At 39.8% G+C, this 22751-nt stretch overlaps 1 protein-coding gene across 1 annotated transcript; it reads right to left on the bottom strand.

Annotated features, from left to right (window-relative positions):
• Nucleotides 1–6828: 6828 nt before the first annotated feature.
• On the bottom strand, nt 6829–22350 carry SLC17A4 (solute carrier family 17 member 4). Its single transcript, XM_060111385.1, is given in 10 exon segments — nt 6829–6975; nt 8328–8418; nt 9256–9403; nt 9488–9620; nt 16046–16210; nt 16322–16437; nt 18374–18466; nt 18908–18989; nt 19072–19305; nt 22153–22350. Coding segments are annotated over 10 exon segments (1344 nt in total). The 5' UTR covers nt 22288–22350.
• Nucleotides 22351–22751: the final 401 nt, after the last annotated feature.

The following is a 22751-nucleotide window of genomic DNA, read 5'->3' as shown; positions in this document are numbered from 1 at the left end:
ATATATTGAAGAATCCTTGCATTCCTCGGATAAATCCCGCTTAATCCTGGTGTATGATCCTTTTAATGTGCTGTTGGATTCTGTTTGCTAGTATTTTGTTGAGGATTTTTGCATCTATGTTCATCAGTGATATTGGCCTGTAGTTTTCTTTCTTTGTGATATCTTTGTCTGGTTTTGGTATCAGGGTTATGGTGGACTCATAGAATGAGTTTGGGAGTGTTCCTCCCTCTGCTATATTTTGGAAGAGAAGAGTTTGAGAAGGATAATTGTTATCTCTTCTTTAAATGTTTGATAGAATTCACCTGTGAAGCCATCTGGTCCTGGGCTTTTGTTTGTTGGAAGATTTTTAATCACATTCTCAATTTCAGTGCTTGTGATTTGTCTGTTTATATTTTCTATTTCTTCCTGGTTCAGTCTTAGAAGGTTGTGCTTTTCTAAGAATTTGCCCGTTTCTTCCAGGTTGCCCAATTTATTGGCATATAGTTGCTTGTAGTAATCTGTCATGATCCTTTGTATTTCTGCAGTGTCAGTTGTTACTTCTCCTTTTTCATTTCTACTTCTATTGATTTGAGTCTTCTCCCTTTTTTGCTTGATGAGTCTGGCTAATCAATTTTTTTTATCAAAGATCCAGCTTTTAGTTTTATTGATCTTTGCTATTGTTTCTTTCATGTCTTTTTCATTTATTTCTGATCTGATGTTTATGATTTCTTTCCTTCTGCTAACTTTGGGGAGCGTTTGTTCTTCTTTCTCTAATTGCTTTACGTTTAAAGTTAGGTTTTTTTTTTTTTTTTTTTTTTTTTTTTTTGCGGTATGCGGGCCTCTCACTGTTGTGGCCTCCCCCGTTGCGGAGCACAGGCTCCGGACGCACAGGCTCCGGACGCGCAGGCTCAGCGGCCATGGCTCACGGGCCCAGCCGCTCCGCGGCATATGGGATCCTCCCAGACCGGGGCACGAACCCGTATCCCCTGCATCGGCAGGCGGACTCTCAACCACTTGCGCCACCAGGGAGGCCCTAAAGTTAGGTTTTTTATTTGCAATGTTTCTTGTTTCTTGAGGTAGGATGTTATTGCTGTAAACGTCCCTCTAAGAACTGCTTTTGCTGCATCCCATAGGTTTTGGATCATTGTGTTTTCATTGTCATTTGTTTCTAGGTATTTTTTGATTTACTCTTTGATTTCTTCGATGATCTCTTGGTTAGTTAGCAGTGTATTGTTTAACCTCCATGTGTTTGTATTTTTTACAGATTTTTTTCCTGTAATTGATATCTAGTCTCATAGCATTGTGATTGGAAAAGACTTGATGTGATTTCAGTTTTCTTAAATTTATCAAGGCTTGATTTGTGTCCCAAGATATGATCTATCCTGGAGAATGTTCCATGAGCACTTGAGAAGAAAGTGTATTCTGTTATTTTTGGATAGAATGTCCTATAATTATCAATTAAGTCCCTCTTGTTTAATGTGTCATTTAAAGCTTGTGTTTCTTTATTTATTTTCATTTTGGATGCTCTGTCCATTGGTGAAAGTGGGGTGTTAGGGTCCCCTACTATGATTGTGTTAACGTTGATTTCCCTTTTTATGGCTGTTAGCATTTGCCTTATGTATTGAGGTGCTCCTGTGTTGGGTGCATAAATATTTGCAATTGTTATATCTTCTTCTTGGATTGATCCCTTGATCATTATGTAGTGTCTTTCTTTGTCTCTTGTAATACTCTTTATTTTAAAGTCTATTTTGTCTGATATAAGAATTGCTGCTCCAGCTTTCTTCTGATTTCCATTTGCATGGAATATCTTTTTCCATCCCCTCACTTTCAGTCTGTCTGTGTCCCTAGGTCTGAAGTGGGTGTCTTGTAGACAGCATATATACGGGTCTTGTGTTGTATCCTTTCGGCCAGTCTGTCTTTTGGTTGGAGCATTTTATCCATTTACATTTAAGGTAATTATTGATATGTACATTCCTATGACCATTTTCTTAATTGTTTTGGGTTTGTTATTGTAGGTCTTTTTCTTCTCCTGTGTTTCCTGCCTAGAGAAGTTCCTTTAGCATTTGTTGTAAAGCTGGTTTGGTGGTGCTGAATTCTCTTAGCTTTTGCTGTCTGTAAAGGTTTTAATTTCTCCATTTAATCTGAGTGAGATCCTTGCTGGGTAGAGTAATCTTGCTTGTAGTTTTTCCCCTTTCATCACTTTAAATATGTCCTGCCACTCCCTTCTGGCTTGTAGTTTCTGCTGAAAGATCAGCTGTTAACCTTATGTGGATTCCCTCATATGTTATTTGTTGTTTTCCCTTGCTGCTTTTAATATTTTTTTCTTTGTATTTTATTTTTCATAGTTTGATTAATATGTGTCTTGGCATGTTTCTCCCTGGATTTATCCTGTATGGGACTCTCTGTGTTTCCTGGACTTGATTAACGACTTCCTTTCCCATATTAGGGAAGTTTTCAACTATAATCTCTTCAAATATTTTCTCAGTCCCTTTCTTTTTCTCTTCTTCTTCTGGGACCCCTATAATTTGAATGTTTAATGTTTAATGTTGTCCCAGAGGTCTCTGACACTGCCCTCAATTATTTTCACTCTTTTTTCTTTATTCTGCTCTGTGGTAGTTATTTCCACTATTTTATCTTCCAGGTCACTTATCCGTTCTTCTGCCTCAGTTATTCTGCTATTGATTCCTTCTAGAGAATTTTTAATTTCATTTATTGTGTTATTCACCATTGTTTGTTTGCTCTTTAGTTCTTCTAGGTCCTTGTTAAAAGTTTCTTGTATTTTCTCCATTCTATTTCCAAGATTTTGGATATCTTTACCATCATTACTCTGAATTCTTTTTTAGGTAGACTGCCTATTTCCTCTTCATTTGTTTGGTCTGGTGAGTTTTTACTTTGCTCCTTCATCTGCTGTGCATTTCTCTGTCTTCTCATTTTGTTTAACTTATTTTCTTTGGGGTCTCCTTTTCCCAGGCTGTAGGTTCATACTTTTTATTGTTTTTGGTGTCTGCCCCCAGTGGGTAAGCTTGGTTCAGTGGGTTGTGTAGGTTTCCTGGTGGAGCAGACTGGTGCCTGTGTTCTGGTGGATGAAGCTGGATCTTGTCTTTCTGGTGGGCAGGACCACATCTGGTTGTGTGTTTGGGGGTGTCTGTGAACTTATTATGATTTTAGGCAGCCTCTCTGCTAATGGGTTGGGTTTTGTTCCTGTCCTGCTAGTTGTTTGACATGGGGTGTCCAGCACTGGAGGTTGCTGGTCGTTGAGTGGAGCTGGGTCTTAGCATTGAGTTGGAGATCTCTGGGAGAGCTCTCACTGATTGATATTACATGGGGTCAGGAGGTCTCTGGTGGTCCAGTGTTCTGAACTCGGTTCTCCCACTTCAAGCTTCAGGCCTGATACCCAGCCAGAGCACCAAGACCCTGTCAGCCACACAGCATACCTCCTCACTGAGCCCAGGAATGGTTGATCTCTGCTAGGTGACCTGATGCAAGTTGTCCTGATGCCTCTCTTACCCAAACTCAGAGGCAGAGCATCACTTGGATGAGCATGGGAAGGAAAGTCACACAGACCAAGCCCTGACCTTTGCTGCAGCCTTCTCAGCAAGTCCTGGGGCCTGGGCACTGCTGGTTCAGAAGTGGCTCATTTTAATACACTCTGGCCTAAAGTTACAGCTGGTTTCTAGAAAGGGGACAAGAAACACCACCTCCCTAATGATTAATGATGGTGAGCATCTTTTCATTGCATATTGGTCATTTTTATATCTTCTTCAAAAAATGTTTATTCAAGTTTTGCCCATTTTTTAATTGGGTTGTTTGTCTTTTTGTTGTTGAGTTTATGTATTCTATATATAAGACCCTTATCAGATATGTGGCTTGCACATACTTTCTCCCATTCGGAAGTTGTCTTTTCACTTTCTTGATAGTGTTCTTTGCCACACAAAAGTTTTTAATATTTATGAAGTCTATTTTATCATTTTTTTCTTTTTTCCTTAAGCTTTTGATGTTATATCTAAGAAACCATTGCCAAGTCTGAGGTTGTGAAGGATTTACCCCTATGTTCTCTTCAAAGAATTTTATTATTTTAGCTCTTACATTCAGATCTTTGATCTATTTTTATCTGGTTTAATTTTTGTAAATGGTGTGAGCTATAGGTCCAGATTCATTCTTTAGAATGTAGCTATCCAGTTATCTCAGGACAAGTTGTTAAAAAGACTATTCTTTGCCCATTGAATGGTCTTGGCATGTTTGTCAAAAATCAGTTAACCATAAACACTTTGGTTTATTTCTGGACTCAGTTTGATTCCACTGGTCTATATATTTATCCTTATGCTAGTACAACTCTGTCTTGATTTCTGTTGCTTTGTAGAGAGCTTTGAAGTGTGAGCCCTCCAACTTGGTTCTTCTTTTTCAAGAATGTTTTGGCTATTCTGGATCCCTTGCAATTCTGTATTAATTTTGAAATCAGCTTGTCAATTTCCACAGAGAAATTGCTGGGATTCTGATAGAAATTGCATTAAATCTATGGCTCGATTTCAGGAGTTTTGCCATTTTAACAGTATTGAAGTCTTCCCCTCCATGAACGTCAATTCTTTTCATTCATTTAAATCTTCTCTCATTTCTTTCAACAATGTTTTATACTTTTCAGAGTATAAGTCTTACATATCTATTGTTAATTTTATTCCTAAATTTATTCTTTTTTATGCTACTTTAAATGAAATTAGTTTAATTTTTGGATTGTCCATTGCAAGTATATAGAAATATGACTGATTTATGTATATCAATCTTGTATCCTGAAACCTTGCTGAACTCATCTATTAGTTCAAATAGTTTAGTGGTTCTTTACAATTTCTATATAGAAGATTATGCCATCTGTGAATATAGTTTTATTTCTTTTCTTCCAGCCTACATGCCTTTTATTTCTTTTTCTTGCCTAGATGCCCTGCCTAGAACCTCTACTAGGATGTTGAATAGAAATGGCAAGAGTGGACATCCTTGTCTTGTTCTTGATCTTATAGGGAAAACAAACATTTAAAATTTTTTTCAAAGCCTTTCTCTAACTCCACTCTCCTGAGGCTTTTACGTTTATGTACTCCTAAATTGTTTTAGAACCATATGACTTTTTAAAAATCACATCCTGAGCAATATCTGTGAGGTACCCTAACACTTCACGTTGGAATTTCATGTCTGTTATATATGGCCACCTACAGCAAGTCTTCGATGTAACATCATACACCCTGTTACAGAATTAGTCACCGTAAATTTGCCCAGACACAGGCCATCCTAGAAAAGAGGAAACAGATAAATCTTTATTTCTTCCCATGGACTATGTCCACTTAAAGCAGTGACATTTTGGTGAGAGATGTCAACTTGTTTCTCAGTCTTGGATGAAATACCTGTGTTGCATATCATTTTCCCTCCTGTGCATAAAATGCATCATGGTTGCTTACGTTAAAGGAATGTTTATATTCAGCTAACACGTAGAAACACATGTGGGGGTACTTACCGGTAGTTATTAGGCAACGTAAGTAACTGTTTCTACTGGGAAACCCAGAAAATGTCTGTTTGTATGAATGGCATGTTTTAGTGTGCCTTCCTCATCATTGCCCCAGATAGGCTCCTGTACTGATACCCAAATTAAGCACCTTGGCCACTTCCCCTTTCTGGGTTTTGGAGAACATTACATCAGATGCTTTGATCTGGACACCTGCTAACCAGATGAAGCTGGGTTTCAGTCCAGTTTTCCAGATAGCACTGTCCCAATTGCCACAGGTTTTGGTAGCTTGTTCTTTGACAGGACTGGGAATGCTTCTGAGCATAACCAGAGTGTGTGGTTGGTGGAGGATCACAAAAAGAAGTTTCATTTTCATTTTCTTAGTAACAAATATTTACAAAGAATGGGAATTTGGTCAAGTACAAAAAGTGTGCCTTGTGAATGCTGTGGATAAAATGTATTCCTATTAGGGAGAGCAGCAATATCAAACTACCTGAGTCCCAAACCCCAGGAGTGTGCAGTGTTTTTATTTTCAGGATACAGCATAGGTATAGAGCAGATGGTGGGTGGTTTCATACCACGTGCTTGGACCTAGCAAGATATTGGAATTGTTCAGACCTCTTACTCAGAGACTTCTGAGAATAAGAACGAGTAAGGAGGATGAAATTGCACCGTTTCTATGTCAAGAGATGAGAAGTGTAACAAATGCCTAGGATAAACTAATTAGGACAAAGAAAACAACTTGAAAAAATATACTAAGCCAGACTATTCCTTTGAACTGTTGTAAAGCTTTCTTATATCCACTGGGTATCAGGACTCAATGACATTTATGTGTGCTTTTTTCTTTCTCTACAAAACTTAGTGTAAAACAGAGCACTAGGAGAGCCTGGGACTGAACTCCTTATTGAGGGGGAGAGGGGCCAGCACACAAGCTGGGACTGAGGGGCAGTCACCAGCCCAAGGAAGAAGATGGTATGGAGATTCCTAGGAGGCCAGACCCCGCCCCCACCCCCTGCCACCACGCACACCCTGTGGGCATCTCTTTTGTCCATGTATTGTTTGTAACAAGTAACACATCTGAATTTTAAATTTGGGTTTATTTGTCTTCCACTCTGCATTAGTTGCCTTATAAATGATTGTTAAACAAACCGAGAACAAGCACAAGAAGGTAAAATTTTATTCTAAGACTTTATGAAAGAGCCTTTCCATAATTTGCAAGTCTCACTCCTCCATGTCCTAGGTGTATGGGCCAGTGGAAAATCTGAGATTTCTGTACTTTAAGGACAGCCCATTTTGGAGTAGAACTGTAAGGGGAATGTCCATGCGGGCAAACAGTGAACAACTAAGCACCGGCATCTAATTCGTCACTCGGTTTGCTCAGAAGCGGGTACACATCTACCTTTAGCCCAGTCCTGCACCTCTGCTTGGCTGAAGATGAGGTAGAAAAACAGGCCTGCTATGTTCACAGCAGCTGAAAGCAGGAAGACGTTCCTCCAACCGAACTCTGAATTCTGGAGGCAGGAAACTACAAGTTATTAACAGTCTCCTAGTTCTTGTCCCTCCTGGTTCAGAAAGGCTTTGGCACCGTGTTCTACTGCCCTCATCCCCAACTCTGCCCCGCATTATATGTTCCTGGTTTTTCTTAGAATATGCAGGTACATTTCCAGTGCCCTGGCCTTTCCCTCTGCTGGAATATTCCTCCCCTCAAGTAGTCATTTCTCTCGCCCATGTACTTGCTTCCCATAAGTATTACTTTTTCAATGAGACTTCCTCGGCCACCCTACTTAAAACTGAAATTCCACCCCCTCTTATGTGCCCTATTCTCCTCTCCTGCCCTACTCTTTTCTTAGCGCTTACCACCAATCACTATACCATGTTTTCGTTTAGTTTGTTAGTTTTCTATTGGTTTCTTTCCTACCGACTTCACAAGGGCAGGGACTTCTGTTTGTTTTATTCACTTAAACAGTGCATGGCACATGCTAATGTTCGTTGCATATATGTTGAATGAATGAAGAGATAAATGAGTGAGTGAGTGAGTAATAAGGGAAACAAGAGCAGTTTGAGAATTTCCATTTTAAACAGTGTGTTAGTCAGTGGCTGGAAGAGAACTGAAGCTTCAAAAAAAAAAAAGGACTTGGTGTCAAAAAGAATACCCTCTCTTTGTTATTCTCCATTCATTTTCCTGGCTTACTGGTGAAAACCACAAGAAACTTAAAGAATGATAGTCGTGTGAATGTCATATGCCTGTTTCTTCACATAAAGTCTGTATCAGTCTGATTCTTATGAAATTGTCATCACATGAATTTGTTTATTCTGACAAGTTTAAATGCATCTCCCAAGATGGAGGGCTGTATGAATGTAAAAACACTATGTAAGCAATACTGAGCAGAGGAATTTCTGTACTAACCACTGATGAGCATACCTGTAATGTACAGGTTGCTCCTTCGCTCTGTCATTCACTCATCCACTCAACATCTCGTTCATTTGTTCTATAAATATTTGTTGGGTTCCTACATAGGGTGACTAACTCTTTCCAGATTGCTTGGAACTTTTAAGGTTTTAGTGTTGAAAGTCCCATATCCCAGGAAACCCCTCAGCCCCAGCCAATCAGATTGGTTGGCCATTCTATACTTCACAAGAAAGGTCATGATTATTGCTAGAAAATGTGATGATTAGCATGAGAAGCTCATTCTAAGAACTCATAAAGCATAAACCCATACAATAGAGCATTCTCCTTCACTCCATACCCTGAACATGTGGTAATTTTTCTGCATGAGCTGAGCCTAGGGTCAGAATGAGAGGCTGGATGATCTTTTGAGGTGACTCTTGTGAATATCATAATCATCAGAACATTTGACCTTACCTGACTGATGAAAAATCCAGCAACTGTGGGAGAGATGGCTCCCGCTATGTAAGAAAAGATTTGTGATAGTCCCCTGAGTAAGGCACTGTACCTGCGAGAGAAAAAGTGTGAGAAAACAATATTCCTCTGTAAGCAAAGGGTTAATCTCAGCTGATCTGTTGCAACTCTATGATTATCTCTGGGGATTGCTGGAGTTGTGTTGACCCTTAGTCAAACCTGAATGAAATGTACTGACTAGTGATGAGTATAATCCAGTGCTAGGATCTGGGATTTCCAAGGGGTAACCCGCACTAACTTGTCAACATTCATTATACAAAATGTACAGATTGATGGTTGGCAGCTGGTTTATATGTTCTCTTGTCTTCTGCTATGGAGCCTGATCTTTCAGCCTTGCTTTTAGGTATAAAAGACCTCTCATTGGATGAGACATTGGCTTCCCTGAGACCAAGGTATCTCCCATGTAATTTGGTGGTTCACTACCTGAAGATGAAGCGTGTCCTATTGACTGTGAACGGTCCATGGATGGTCCCTGGGAGCTATATTTGGAAGTCTCAGCCATCTGATATTTACCTATATCAGAGGTGAATGTTTCTCCTGCTATCCTGTATCCTCTACCTTTATTAAAGCCTTACATGAGCACGCCCTCTGAAGTTTACAAGTCCTTTCAGTGATCCAGCCCTATGTAACTGCTGCATTCCCCAACAGAAAGAAATTGGTGTGAGTCTCCCACAGTTGAACTGTGAGTGTGGCCACTGACTTCTCCTGTTTTTATCTGGAAAAACTAAGTTCACAGAGGTTGGCTAGCTTTGGGTCCCTTCCAGGAATTATTTGGATGTACGGCTTGTGCTGAAATTTCCTGTGACCCATTGCATGTGTCACATTTTACCTATGTGTCAGAGCAGGTTTAGGGATGATCACAGGTCCCTACCGAGGAGCAATATCCATGAAGTTGACAAGGGCTCCTGATTGGCTGAGGCTTTTGGTGGCAGAAGACAGTATCACGAAGGCCATGGTGGCGCTGAAGCTGGATCTGACCCAGAAAAGGGACATGAAGAACGCAGATGGGAGGAGAACCCCTGGGGCAGGAGAACAAACACAGTGAATAGGAAGCTGCCCTGAGCATCCCACCTCCACCACCCCATGTCTACCTTGGTTCTTGCCTATGGCAGTGAAGAGTTTCCTGATGGTATTGAGTCTGAGGATTTTTCTGGAGAGGAGAAAATCTGCCAGTAGACCTCCAGGGACAATGCAGATACAGGCAGAAACAAACGGCAGGGTTGACAGCATCCCACTCTGAGAACCAGAGCTGAGGTGAGGTGCATGCCTCACTATACCCACCATGACACAAATTGATCCCTGGGTGGACTGTCTACATCTATAGCTTTTCTTTTATATACACATCACCTTTAATATGAATTTCTGGAATGAGCCAATATAATTTTAGTGCCTGAGGAAAAATATGCATACAGTTCAATTTGAAAAAAAAATGGACCAATGCTGTCTTCAAATATAAGGATCATGTAGAAATAGATATTAAAAAGAACAAAAGCTAGTAGGAAAATAGTCAAAGGTTATGAATGGACCATTTACAGAAAAAGAAAAATAAGTGTTTTCTAAGCATATTAAAAGGTATCCACCCTCATAATAGTAAAACTACTGTGAGATACCATTTTATCAAACTGCCAAAAGTGCAACAGTTTTTTGACATGATCTATGGTGATGCAGGGGGAATCAGGCACTTCCAAATATTATCAATGTCCAATGGAGGGCAATTTGACAATAAATATAGAAGTTTATAGAGGAGATAGATCAAGATAGTGGAGTAAGAGGACGTGGAGCTCACCTCCCCCCATGAAACATCAAAAATACATCTACATGTGGAGCAGTTCTCACTGAAAACAAACTGGAGACTGGCAGAAAGACTCTTATACAACCAAGTCTGTAAGAAAGTTTCGCATGTAATTGGGTAGGAAGGGAGAGAAGTGATCAGATCGGGACCTACACCCCTGGGAGGGTACACAGAAGAGGAGGGGGAATTACACAGGCTCAGAGATCCTCCCTGGGGAGTGAGTGGGGAGAACCACTGAGCACTATGCCTTAGGGTCTGGCACCAGGAGGACAAGTCCCCTTAGCTGATTCAAAAAACTGGGATTGATAGCAGGACTATAAAAAAACAAGACTCCGCTCATGAAGAGCATGCACACACTGGCTTACTCCCAAAAAAAAGGCAGAGGAAGCAGATTGAAACTGACAGGGACTCTGGCTGGTTTCCCACCACTGCCTAACACACACCCCAGCCTGAGCAGAGCGCCTGCTCCAGCCCCTCTTGCTCCCAGTGCAGCTCCACACTGGAGAGAGGGTTGCCATGGCTGAGAGGAGTATGCAGTTGTGAGGGAAAGAGGTAGCTCAGACTTAGCACAGCATCTGGACATTGCTTGTGCCTATGAAGGCAGAAGATAAGGAGCTGTCCAGGACTCCAACTAGTGCCGGCACTACCACAGTCTGCATTCCAACCCATACCAAGCACCCACTCCAGCTCCTCTTTCTCCAGCACTGTTCCCCTCTGGGTGAGTGTGCCTGTGCTGGGAGCGGGGAGAGCACACACTTAGAGGGAATGGAGCCAGATCAGACCAAACCTCAGGTCTTCTGACCCAGCAACGTGAAACCCACTTCCACCCTGATAGTGTGGTGTTGGCCACCAAACCGAGGAGAAGCCCTGGCTCACAACTGGCTCTTGCTCTAGCCCTTCTACCTCCATCCCTACCTCCTACCCTGGTGATAGCTGCCAGCACACCATGGGGGAAGAGTGACTTATGCTCAACATCAGATGTAGCTGTGCCACCAAAGACACTGGGCACATACAGACTGCACAGGGATGCTTCCACACAAGGGCACTCCTTCAATTCCAGGATAGCTAAATGTTTCACATAATTTCATAGAGACAGAGAAAGTTAAGCAAAATGAAAAGATAGAGAAATTTAATTCAAAGGAAAGAACAAGAGAAAACCCCTGAAAAAACAAGTAATGAAACAGAAATAATGTACCAGATAAGAGTTCAAAGTATTAGTAATAAGAATGCTAACTAAATTAAAGAGTAGATGAACACAGTGATAATTTTAATAAGGAAATAGAAAACATAAAAAGGAGCCAGCCAGAACCACAGAATACAATAACTGAAATGAAAAACACAGTAAAAGGAATTAACAGCTGACCAGGTGATACAAAAGAATGAATATGTGATCTGGAAGATAGAATAATGGAAATTGCCCAATCAGAGCAGCAAAAAGAAAAACAGAAGAGTTTAAGAGATCTCTAGGATAACATTAAGCAAACCATGATTTGCACTATAGGAGTCCCAGAAGGAGAAGAGAGAGAGAGACAGGTCAAAAATGTATTTGATAAAATTATGGCTGAAAACTTCCCAAACCTGCAGAAAGAAACAGATATCCAGATACAGGAAGCACAGAGGGTCCCAAACAAGATGAACCTAAACAGACCTACACCAAGACATATCATAATTAAAATGGAAAAATTAAAGATAAAAAGAGAATTCTAAAGGCAGCAAGAGAAAAACAGTCATATACAAGGGAACCCGCATAAGACTATCAGCTGATTTTTCTGCAGAAACTTTAGGCCAGAGGTAGTCTCATGATATATTTAAAGTGCCGAAAAGGAAAATCCTGCAACTAGGATACTCTACCCAGCAAGATGATCATTTAGAATTGAAGAAGAGATGAAGAACTTCTCAGACAAGCAAAAACTAAAAGAGTTAATCAATACCAAACCTACCCAAAAAGTAATGTTAAAGGGTCATCTCTAAGCGGAAAAGAAAAGGCTTCAACAAGAAGTAAGAATCTATAGGAAAGCAAAAATCCCACTAGTAAAAGAAAATAGACAGTAAAGACTGTGGATCAACCACTTAAATAGGCTAGCATGAAGATTAAAAGACAAAAAATTGTAAAATCAACTATAAATACAATTAACAGTGAAGGGATGAACATGAAGATGTAAAATATGACATCAAAACATGGAGGAGGGGAGTAAAAAATGTTGATCTTTTAGAATGTGTTTGAACTTAAATGACTACCAGTTTAAAACAAGTAGATATAATAAATATACATGAACCTCATACTAACCACAAATTAGAAACCTACAATAGATACAAAAAAATGAGAGAAAGGAACACAAGGATACCACTGAAAAAATCATCAAACCACAAGGGAATAAACTAAAAGAAAAATAAAGGAACAGAAAAGAACTATAAAAATAATCAGAAAACAAGAAACAAAATGACAATAAGTACATACCTACCAATAATCATTTAAAATGTCAATGGACTAAATGCTCTAATCAAAAGACATAAGTTGGGGCTTCCCTGGTGACGCAGTGGTTGAGAGTCTGCCTGCCGATGCAGAGGACATGGGTTTGTGCCCCGGTCCAGGAGGATCCCACATGCCGCGGAGTGGCTGGGCCCGTGAGCCATGGCCACTGAACCTGTGCATCCAGAGCCTGTGCTCCGCAACGGGAGAGGCCACAACAGTGAGAGGCCCACATACCGCAAAAAAAAAAAAGACATAAGGTGACTAATTGGATTAAAAAACAAGACCCATCTGTATGCTGCCCACAAAGACTCACTTCAGAGCTAAAAACACATACAGATTGAAAGTGAGGGGATGGAAAAAGACATTTCATGCAAATGGAAATGACAAAAAATGGGGGTAGCAATACTCATATCAGACAAAATAGACTTTAAAACAAAGTTTATAACAAAGGACAAAGAAGGGCATTATATAATGATAAAGGGATCAATACAAGAAGATATAGCACTGTCTAACATATATGGACCTAATATAGGAGCACCTAAATGTATAAAGCAAATATTAACAGACATAAAGGGAGAAATTGACAATGATACAATACTAGTAGGAGACTTTAATACCTCACTTACATCAATGGACAGATAATTCAGACAGAAAATCAATAAGGAAACCGTGCTCTTAAATGACACAACAGACCAGTTGGACTTACAGGACATTCCATCCAAAACCAGTAGAATACACATTCTTTTCAAGTGCACATGGAATATTTTCCAGAATGGATCACATGCCAGGTTACAAAACAAGTTTCAACAGACTTAAGAGGATAGCAATTATATCTGGCATTTGTTCCAACCACAATGGTATGAAACTAGAAATCAATTATAGGAAGAAAAATGGGAAAAACAAAAACATGTGGAGACTAAAGAACATGCTACTTAAAAAAAAAAAAGGGTCAATGAAGACATCAAAGAGGACATAAGAAATACCTTGAGACAAATGAAAATGGAAACACAGTACTCCAAAATCTATGGGATGCAGCAAAAGCAGTTAGGTTATGGCAGTATAGGCCTTCCTTAAGAAACAAGAAAAATCTCAAAATCTGATATTTGAAAGAGAACCAAAAAAGCCCAAAGTCAGCAGAAGGAAGGAAATAATAAAAATCAGAGAGGAAATAAATAAAACATAGACCAAAAATAAATAAATAGCTATAGAAAAGATCAGTGAAACCAAGACTTGGTTTTCTGAAATGGTAAACAAACTTGATAAACCTTTAGCCAAGATCATCAAGAAGAAAAGAGAGAGGATCCAAATAAACAAAATAAGAAATGAAAGAGGAAAAATACCACCCAATACCACAGAGATACAAAAAAAATCATAACAGAATACTGTGAAGAGTTATATGTCAACAATTTGGACAACCTAGAAGAAATAGATAATTTCTAGAAATTAGAAAGACTGAACCAAAAATAGACAATCTGAACAGACCAATCACTGGTAGTGAAATTGAATTCATAATTTTAAAAATAACTCCCAGTAACAAAAGTACCGGACCAAATGGCTTCACAAGGGAGTTCTACCAAACATTAAAGAAGAGCTCATACCTATCTTTCTCAAACTATTCCAAAAAATGGGAGAGGGGGGAATACTCCCCAATTCATTCTATGAGACCACCAGTACCCTATACCAAAATCAGACAAAGACACTACAAAAAAGAAAATTATAGGCCAATATCTCTGATGAATATAGAAGCAAATATCCTCAACAAAATATTAGCAAACCAAATTCAACAATATATAAAAAGGATCATACCCCCATGATAAAGTGATTTATTCCAGGAAGGCAAGGATGTTTCAATGTTCACAAATCAATCAATGTGAGACATCATATTAACAAAAGGAAGGATGAAAATCACATAATCATCTCAATAGATGCAGAAAAAAGCATGTGACAAAACTTAATACCCATTCATGATAAAAACTTCCATCAAAATTGGAACATAACATAATAAAGGCTGAGAAAACAAGGCAGATTTGGGACAGGAATGAGAGTAAGATTTTTCACTCTTTTACCTTTTTATATATTTTTTTAAATGTTGATCCCTGTTTTTCCCAATTCAACTCCTAAATTAAATTGCCATTAAAGAAAATGCAAGGAAAGGAGGTCATTCTTTGCTGTATGTAACCCAGTGAAAAGGATCTCACTGTCAACTGGTCTGAGATGTTTATTTTACAGATGAGTAAACCAAGGCCATCAAGGTAATGTGAGTTACTGAGAAAAATACCCTGAGAGCAATGGGAGTCCAGATCTCTTGACTTCTCAAGCTGGGAAAACTCTACTGTCTGTTCTCAACTTGTCCTAATCATTCCCTCATCCTCCTCTTCCTCAGCCTTGGCCTCTGAGGATAAAGAGCCTACCCTGCTTCACGCCAGGGACCGATCACTTCCAACAGCCAGCCTCAGGATGTCTAGATCTCAGCACTGGCATTCTGCTTGTCTGGCCCTCCTGTCCCTGATTCCCTGGCCTGAGATTCTGGTTTGATTGCCCACTGCTGCCCACCCCACTCCTTTGGGAAGACCCATAGCTACTCTATCCTTGGGCTTTCTGATATCAGTACCTCCAGCCTGCTTGCATGCATGCTCCCCAGACTCTGACCTCTGCTAAGAAAGTCAGTTCTCTGTTGACCACTCAGCGTGTTTTCACCAGATGAGCCCAGTCAACATGAGAGAACTGCTTTTTGAATACAAAGGACAAGAATAAAACACTAATTCAATGACCTAGTGAACTGTCACTAATAAGCTAGGAGATGATATACTCTTCACCAATTTTGAGACATTCATTGGGCAGCAATTGACAGGCTCCTCTCAGCCAATCAGAGCATCTGTTCATTTTTTGAAAAATCAGAGAGATGTACACATATGTGCACTTTTCTTTATATATGTTATACTTGAATAAAATGTTTTTCTAAAAAGACATTGTCCACAAGTTTTTGGTGTAAGTCCTATTTAGGACTTTATGTCCTATTAATGTCTTATTTTCAGCATATGTTGTTTATGCTTCTCTGTCACAGCTTTCTTGAAGGCAGACTTTGTTTCGTTAATGCTTTATTTATGCTGCCAGCAGAATGTCTTGTTTGCAAATGTTGATTGGACTGAACATAAAATTTCTGCATAAGTTCCTTTAAAAATATGATATTCTATGAATGACAAGTTGACCGTTGACCTAGAGCCATACCACTCTGCCCCCAATAAGCAGTAGGACACATTGAATTGAATCAGAATTCAAATGAATCAGGTTGTGTTTCCTACACGAAGATCCTTGGCCTAAGCCCATGACCATAGGAGAAAGAAAGGATTATATATGAAACAACAGAAGAGCAGAATAAGTTTTCTCCGTACTTACATCTCAGATGTTAGCTTGAAGTACGGAGCTGATGTATGTTGGTAGGTATGACCTGATGACAAAATAATGCCAGTATTCACTGAAATAAAAGACGAGAATGCTCCAAAGCGGTAGGGATTTGATCATAGCCTTAATGGGAAGAGACCAGCATGGTGGAGAATCCTGGAAGAAAGTACATATAAATATCCCCTCCATCTAAAGACCAGAACTTTGCTCTACTGAACTCTTCACCACTGAGACATAGGGAAATGGCAGAGGAGTTCCCCAGTGCCCCTCCTGAGCCAGTGAACAGATGATGTATTCCTTCTCACTAGTGCTGATAAACGGATGATTCACGGGGTCATCATAAATGAGAGCAAACCAGAGAAAAGAACAGATGCAGCCAATACCACCTAAAAAAACCGAGGATCTACTTAGCACAGGACTGGAGTTCTATCAGTTTGATTCTGCCCTGAGATGATTCCTGTGGTTAACAGAATGGCCCCCATACTCCACTCCTTCCTGCATCTATCCCTTGCATAGCCCTATCATAGGTAGAGAGTACTTCCTCACCACTTGACTTTGGTCTTGGCCATGTAACTTTCTTTTGCCAATGACATGGGGCAGTTCAGAGCCTAGGCTTTAAGAAGCACTGCATTTTTTCACTTGTCCTCTTGAGTCTTATCAATTGGTATAGGAACAACATGCTCCAGCTCACCCATTGTCCAAGACAGATGAGAGACACAGAGAGCAGAGCTGCCTAGCTGTCCCACAAAACTAAGAGACTAAACATTTGTTGTTTAAAATCACTGAGTTTGGGGAGGTTTTGAAATGCACCAATAATAAGGCTGTAAGTTGTTGTTAAAAGTTATTAGTGTGTTTGCCCCATGTGCTTGAAAATGCCCTCACTGTTGAAGTACCAGTCAGCATCCCTCCTGCTAGTCATGCTTCTGCAAAGTTTATGTCTTCATTAAATCTTTTCTTATCTATCTCTAACATTTAAGAGTTAGCAACAGTACATATGTGCCGCTGATTGCCCAGATAATTTCTGGATATGGAATGAAATTCATCCTCAGCAAAGAAATTTCTCTAATATACACATTATTACAGTGTTGGACAACTCAGCATTATTAGTATTGAGTGGAAATATGATTCACCTTAAAATTCCCTATTTAGAATCTTAAAGTCTTGAATTCTCTTCACTTGTTAGCTTGTTGTTTATACGGTCTTTCACGAATATAGAACAGCCACCATACACCAGGCATTTTGCTAAATTTTGAGAATATAAGAATACAAAGACATAATTTTGTCATCAAGGAACTTAAAAGCAAGTGGGGAGTGAGAAATATGAAAATTAGCACTGTTGCACATTGAGGATGGAGGATATTAACACTGATTCAACAAATATTTAGTGAGTTCTTATTTTATACACATTGCTTACATTTTCTCAAAACCAGGAGCACAGTAAGCCTCTCTCATTCCTTGAAAATTTTGTAACCTGCCCTTTTGAAGTTTCCATGACAGACCCTTTGAAGGGTGATATGCTATAGTAATCAATCTTCATACACTTTTTTTTCTAGCAGATGTATTGGCCTGATGCTATAAGAATCCTGGATCTAAGAGTATTATCCTCTAATGAAAACACCAGTGGGATTTACTGGTCCCACTGGAATCAGGCAGTTTTCAGATGGGATTCCAGAGAATGTTTCAAAAATCAAACAGATACAAACATTAGCTGAAAGCATCTGGGAACATCCCACCCAGGGCTGGGTAAAGGCAAAATTACGAAGCAGTAGAATATTGTCTCTGAAGCGCTCTGATCTTTGGAAACTTCCATAGCATCTCTCTGTCTATTATGTCCAATCCTAAACCTCACATGATCTGCTCCGACCTGCAGCCTTTACTGGTTGATTCTTTATTCCAATCAGTATTTTACCTATGATTAGGTCACGTTCCCACAATTTTCTGGTTATAGTAATAATAGGAGAATTTAAAAGAATGTATTAAATAAATAGCTTAACTAAAAATATAATCCTACCAAGATTACATTTTCAGCATCTTATGAAAGAAATCCTTCTGAGATCCTTTGTGGGTTCAATTTAGAAGCAGGACGGAATGTTACAATGCCTTTAAAGTTATCAGGTTATTCTAGCTGTACACTCAGGATATTGAAACTTAAATATCATTTGCAAGATTCGCAACATGATTAGCTCTGAACATTATCAACTTTAGTTATATATTTATATCTACTAGGATTTGGTTAACCATAAATGACTTAAATCACAGAAATCTTGCCCAGCAATCTCTGTCATAAAACAAGATTCTGAGATTTGAAAAGCACAAATTCACCACAGATATAAAAGATATAAGGCCATCCTATGGTCTGGCAGAGGTGACCACCAACCAGGAGGATGATGAAGGACCCCAGCACTGACCCTAAACAGAAGATGTGAGGATATTCTGGGTGAGAAGGTCAGGCTTGGGACCCTCTGTGCTTCCTGCAGATTGACTTGATCACAAAACTAAGTTGCAACCCAGGCTACCTAGGTTCAGATTCTGCTTCTACCCTCAGTAGCTGTGTGCTTTTGGACAAATTATTAGTCTATTTGTGTCTCAATTTCCCTTATGTGTGAAAAGGAAGTAATTATATATAACTTAGTTGGAAGATTGTTCTGCGACTAAAAGGAAATTAAAAGCATTTGCAAGAATGTTTGGTGTCCAGTAAACATTTGGTTATGATCAAGAAAGACAGTATAGGGTAGTGCTTTAGAGCAAGGAGACAGTGTAGTTAGGATGTAAGGTTTGGCTTCTGTTGATAGGCCATAGCAGAGTACTCTTGGACAGTGCACATAAGGTGACAATTAAGTTATCAGTTAGCTGATACAGCAATGGTGATGAGTTGACTCCTTTCTGTTCGTGGAGTCCATCTGGCCCAGATTGAACACTGACTTGTTAATAACATAACCTGAAAAAAAAAGTTGATTCTTGGCTATCTGAGGTCATTTTGGAACCTATATTCTACTCGTAGTTAGAAAACATCTTGGTGCCTGGACAATGCCTTGGATGATCTGTAGGACAATGAGCAAAGTCACTCCAGTATCAGCTGCTAGTGGAGTGAAGAGGGTCAGGACTGAGGTTATAAACATACCAGCACCAGCCAAGTACTTGGTTCCAAATATTTCAGCCAGATAGCCACTGGGGATTGGAGCCAAGAATGAGCCATAGTTGAGTGAGCTAAAGATGATTCCCTGGATTTCAGGACTCCAGTCATACATAGCAGCCTAGATGACAAAGAGAAACTCACTGTTTATCTTTGACTAGAGAGTTGACAATTTTTATCTTGAGGACTTGAGATACAAGAAAATAATTGGCAGTTCTCTTTCCTTTTACTTCTCTCCAGTTCCTCCAATCTATCAATTTTATCAAGAAAACCTAAATATATGCCCAATATACTCTTTCCCCTTTCACAGTTTCCCCAGCTACATAATTAACTGACCAATTAAAATAGAGCCTGTAAAGACAGAAAACCCATAAAGAAGAAAGAATCATAGGCAAGGTAATAAAAAAATATGTGAAGGAAGAAAGAGAAAGTAGACATAAATTTGTGAAACTTATTTTGTGGTGATTTTCATCATTGTGGGGGAAGAATTTACCTCCACTAAATGGTAAAATTCTGTTTCCTTCATTCTAATTTTAGTCCCCAGTCACACTTATAGACACTAAGTCAGAATAAAATCTCAGATACATGTTATGTTCTTGTGTAATATAGTTCCTTGAACATAGTAGATGCTCAATACACTAAGTCCCCTACATACGTACCTTCAAGTTGCAAACTTTCAAAGATGCGAAGGTGCATTTGCATGTCCAGTCACGTAAGTTAGTTCACATGCCTGGTGTACATTGTCATGTGCGTGTATCCTCTACAGTTGGTTGTGCTTTTGTGTACTTTACTGTATAGATTACAGTAGTACAGTATCTTTACTTCAAGCCCAGGATGTTTGGAAGCGAGCATAAAAGCAGTGGTGATGTAGCTGGTACTGCTAAGAAGCACCAAGAGACGATGATGGAAACAAAAGTGAAAAATAATTAACAGAATGGAGTGAGGCAAAAAGGAGGTAGGCTTCACTCGTTCTTATGACATGAATCATTCAACCATCAGCACGATTTTAAAGAACAAGGACAAGATTGTGGAACATGTGAAGTCTGCTGTGCTCATGATGTCAACAATAATATTGAAGAAGCATAGAAAAATGATGGAGGAGATGCAGAAACTGCTCAGTGTGTGGATGCAAGATCAGCATCAGCATTGAGTCCCATTCAGCTTAATGCTGAGTCAAGAGAAAGCTAAAAGCTTTTATGAATACTTGAAGAAGAAACACGATGAAGAATCAGAGGGCACATCTTTTAATGCCAGCCATGGCTGGTTTCATTGGTTCAAGGCTAGAGCCAACCTTCACAATGTAAAAGTAAGTGGCAAGGCAGCAAATGCAGATACATTAACTGCCCAGAAATTTCCTGAAATGCTTCGAGAAATTATTGATGAAAGTGTGTATTTACCCAAAGAGGTTTTTAATGTGGATGAGACAGGACTGTACTGGAAGAGGTTGCCAGACCAAAGTTACATCAGCAAGGAGGAAAAATTGATGCCAGGCTATAAAGCAGCAAAGGATAGGTTAACTCTGTTGTTTAGTAGCAATGCTTCCGGCTATATGAAGCTGAAGCCTCTCTTAGTTTATCATTCAGAGAACCCGAGAGCCCTTAAAAACATAGCCAAGGGCTCTCTTCCTGTTGTGTGGAAGAATAACCCCAATGCCTGGGTTACACAGGCTATTTTCCAGGACTGGTTTTTCCACCACTTTACCCCAGAGGCAGAGAAATATTGCTTGGAGAAGGATGTCCCATTCAACATTCTTTTGCTGCTCGACAATGCTCCAGGCCAACCCCATTCATGGACGACTTTCATCCCAACGTCAAAGTAGTGCATCTGCCGCTGAATACTATGCCGCGCATCCATCCAACCTATGAACCAGGAAGTTATAGCGACTTTCAAGAAATATTATTTACGTCACACTTTTCCTCAGTTAGTAAAGATGAGTGATGAATCAGGAACAACCTTGCAACAATTTTGGAAGGACTATAACATCTACAAGGCCATAAAAAACATTGACTTTGCTTGGAGTGAGGTTACGGCCATCACCATGAATGGGGTTTGGAAGAACCTTTGCTTGCAGTTTGTTCACAATTTTCGTGGATTTGAGAAGGTGGATGAGGAGTCCAAAGAGGTCTTCAGCAACTTAGTGACCCTCAGCGAGAAGATGGAGCTAGATCTGCAAGAGGATGACTTCATTGAATCCTTGCTGTGCAACACGAGGAGCTTACTAATGAAGACCTGGTGGAATTGGAGGCCCAGAGAAAGAATAAAGAGAGACAAGGGGAAGAAGAAGTAACTGTAGAACCGAAGGGATTCATGATGCAAGAAATAGCAAGGGGGTTTCTTTATTTGAGGAGGCACTGTTCGTTTTTGAGGCACAGGACCCAAACATAGAACTGTACACGAAGGTTGCAGCAGCCATTCTGAATGCAATCTGGTGTTACCATGTCATCTATGATGAGAAAAAAAGAGCTACTACCCAGACATCCTGGATCATTTTTGCAAGAGAGTAGAATTGAATCCAGCAAGGAACCAGAACCTGTGCCATCAACATCAGGCATTAGTGAAATTGCAGCTTGCCCTCTGTCTTCTTCTATTGCTGACGATCCTTCAGCTCTACCATCTCCCACCTCCTCTCCCTCCTCCAGCCAGTAACTCTTCTTGCCTGTTTACTCAATGCCAGCCCCTGTATGCCAGCTGTTGTACTGTACTACTGTACTTTTCAAAGTACTGTACTGTAAGATTAAAAATGTTTTATTTTTTGTTTGTTATGTATTATTTGTGCAAAAAGTATTATAAACCTATTACAGTACAGTACCATAGAGCCAATTGTGTTAGTTGGGTACCTAGGCTTTGTTGGACTTACGAACAAGCTCTAGGAGCAGAACTTGCTCATATGTAGGGGACTTACTGTACATAACTTTTTAGGTCCAAACATTTGAGCCAAAGAAAGGATCCAGAGTCTCATTAGACTTACGACTGCCTTAAATTAGTTCAGAGTTTCACTGCAGTTGTCCTGGAAGTCAGTGGGCGGCCTCTCTGTGGAGGCACTGCCTGGGCTGGGTGGAGCTGTGTTGTTCACCATAGCTGGCAAGGCAATGCTCATGTTCATTTGTTGGGTGGAAATCAAAAAATTACAGAGATGCACAATAAGGGCCAGCCCATGTCAGACTGAACAAAAGCCTGAGAAAAGAAGATACAAAAAGTCTTACATTCAGGGTGCTTTTCTCCCACCCTTCCTAAGTCTGGAAGTGGGAGAAGATTGCAGTCTGTCTGTGAAGCAAAAATAGAGAGCAGATGTGACTTTGTAGGTGTCTGGGAGTACAGGGGGTGGATAATTCCCTCAGAAGCATTACTTAAGCAGAGACTTAAAGGATGTACGGAACTGGCCAGAGCAAACATTAAGAAAGAGTTTTCCAGGCAGGGTCCTGGGATGAGCTGATGACAGCAGGAATGGAAAGAAGTGAATTTAGAGAAAGAAATAGCTGGAAGCTGTAATTGATTGGATATGGACAGTAAGAGAGAGAAGTTGTTGGAAATGATTCCCAAGTGCCCCACTGGGCAGCTGTGATGGCT

This window comes from Mesoplodon densirostris, chromosome 10, assembly GCF_025265405.1.
Source record: "Mesoplodon densirostris isolate mMesDen1 chromosome 10, mMesDen1 primary haplotype, whole genome shotgun sequence".
In the NCBI taxonomy this organism is placed as follows: Eukaryota; Metazoa; Chordata; class Mammalia; order Artiodactyla; family Ziphiidae; genus Mesoplodon; species Mesoplodon densirostris.
Note: the sequence above shows the minus strand (reverse complement) of the source record. Positions and strands in the feature narration are given on the sequence as shown.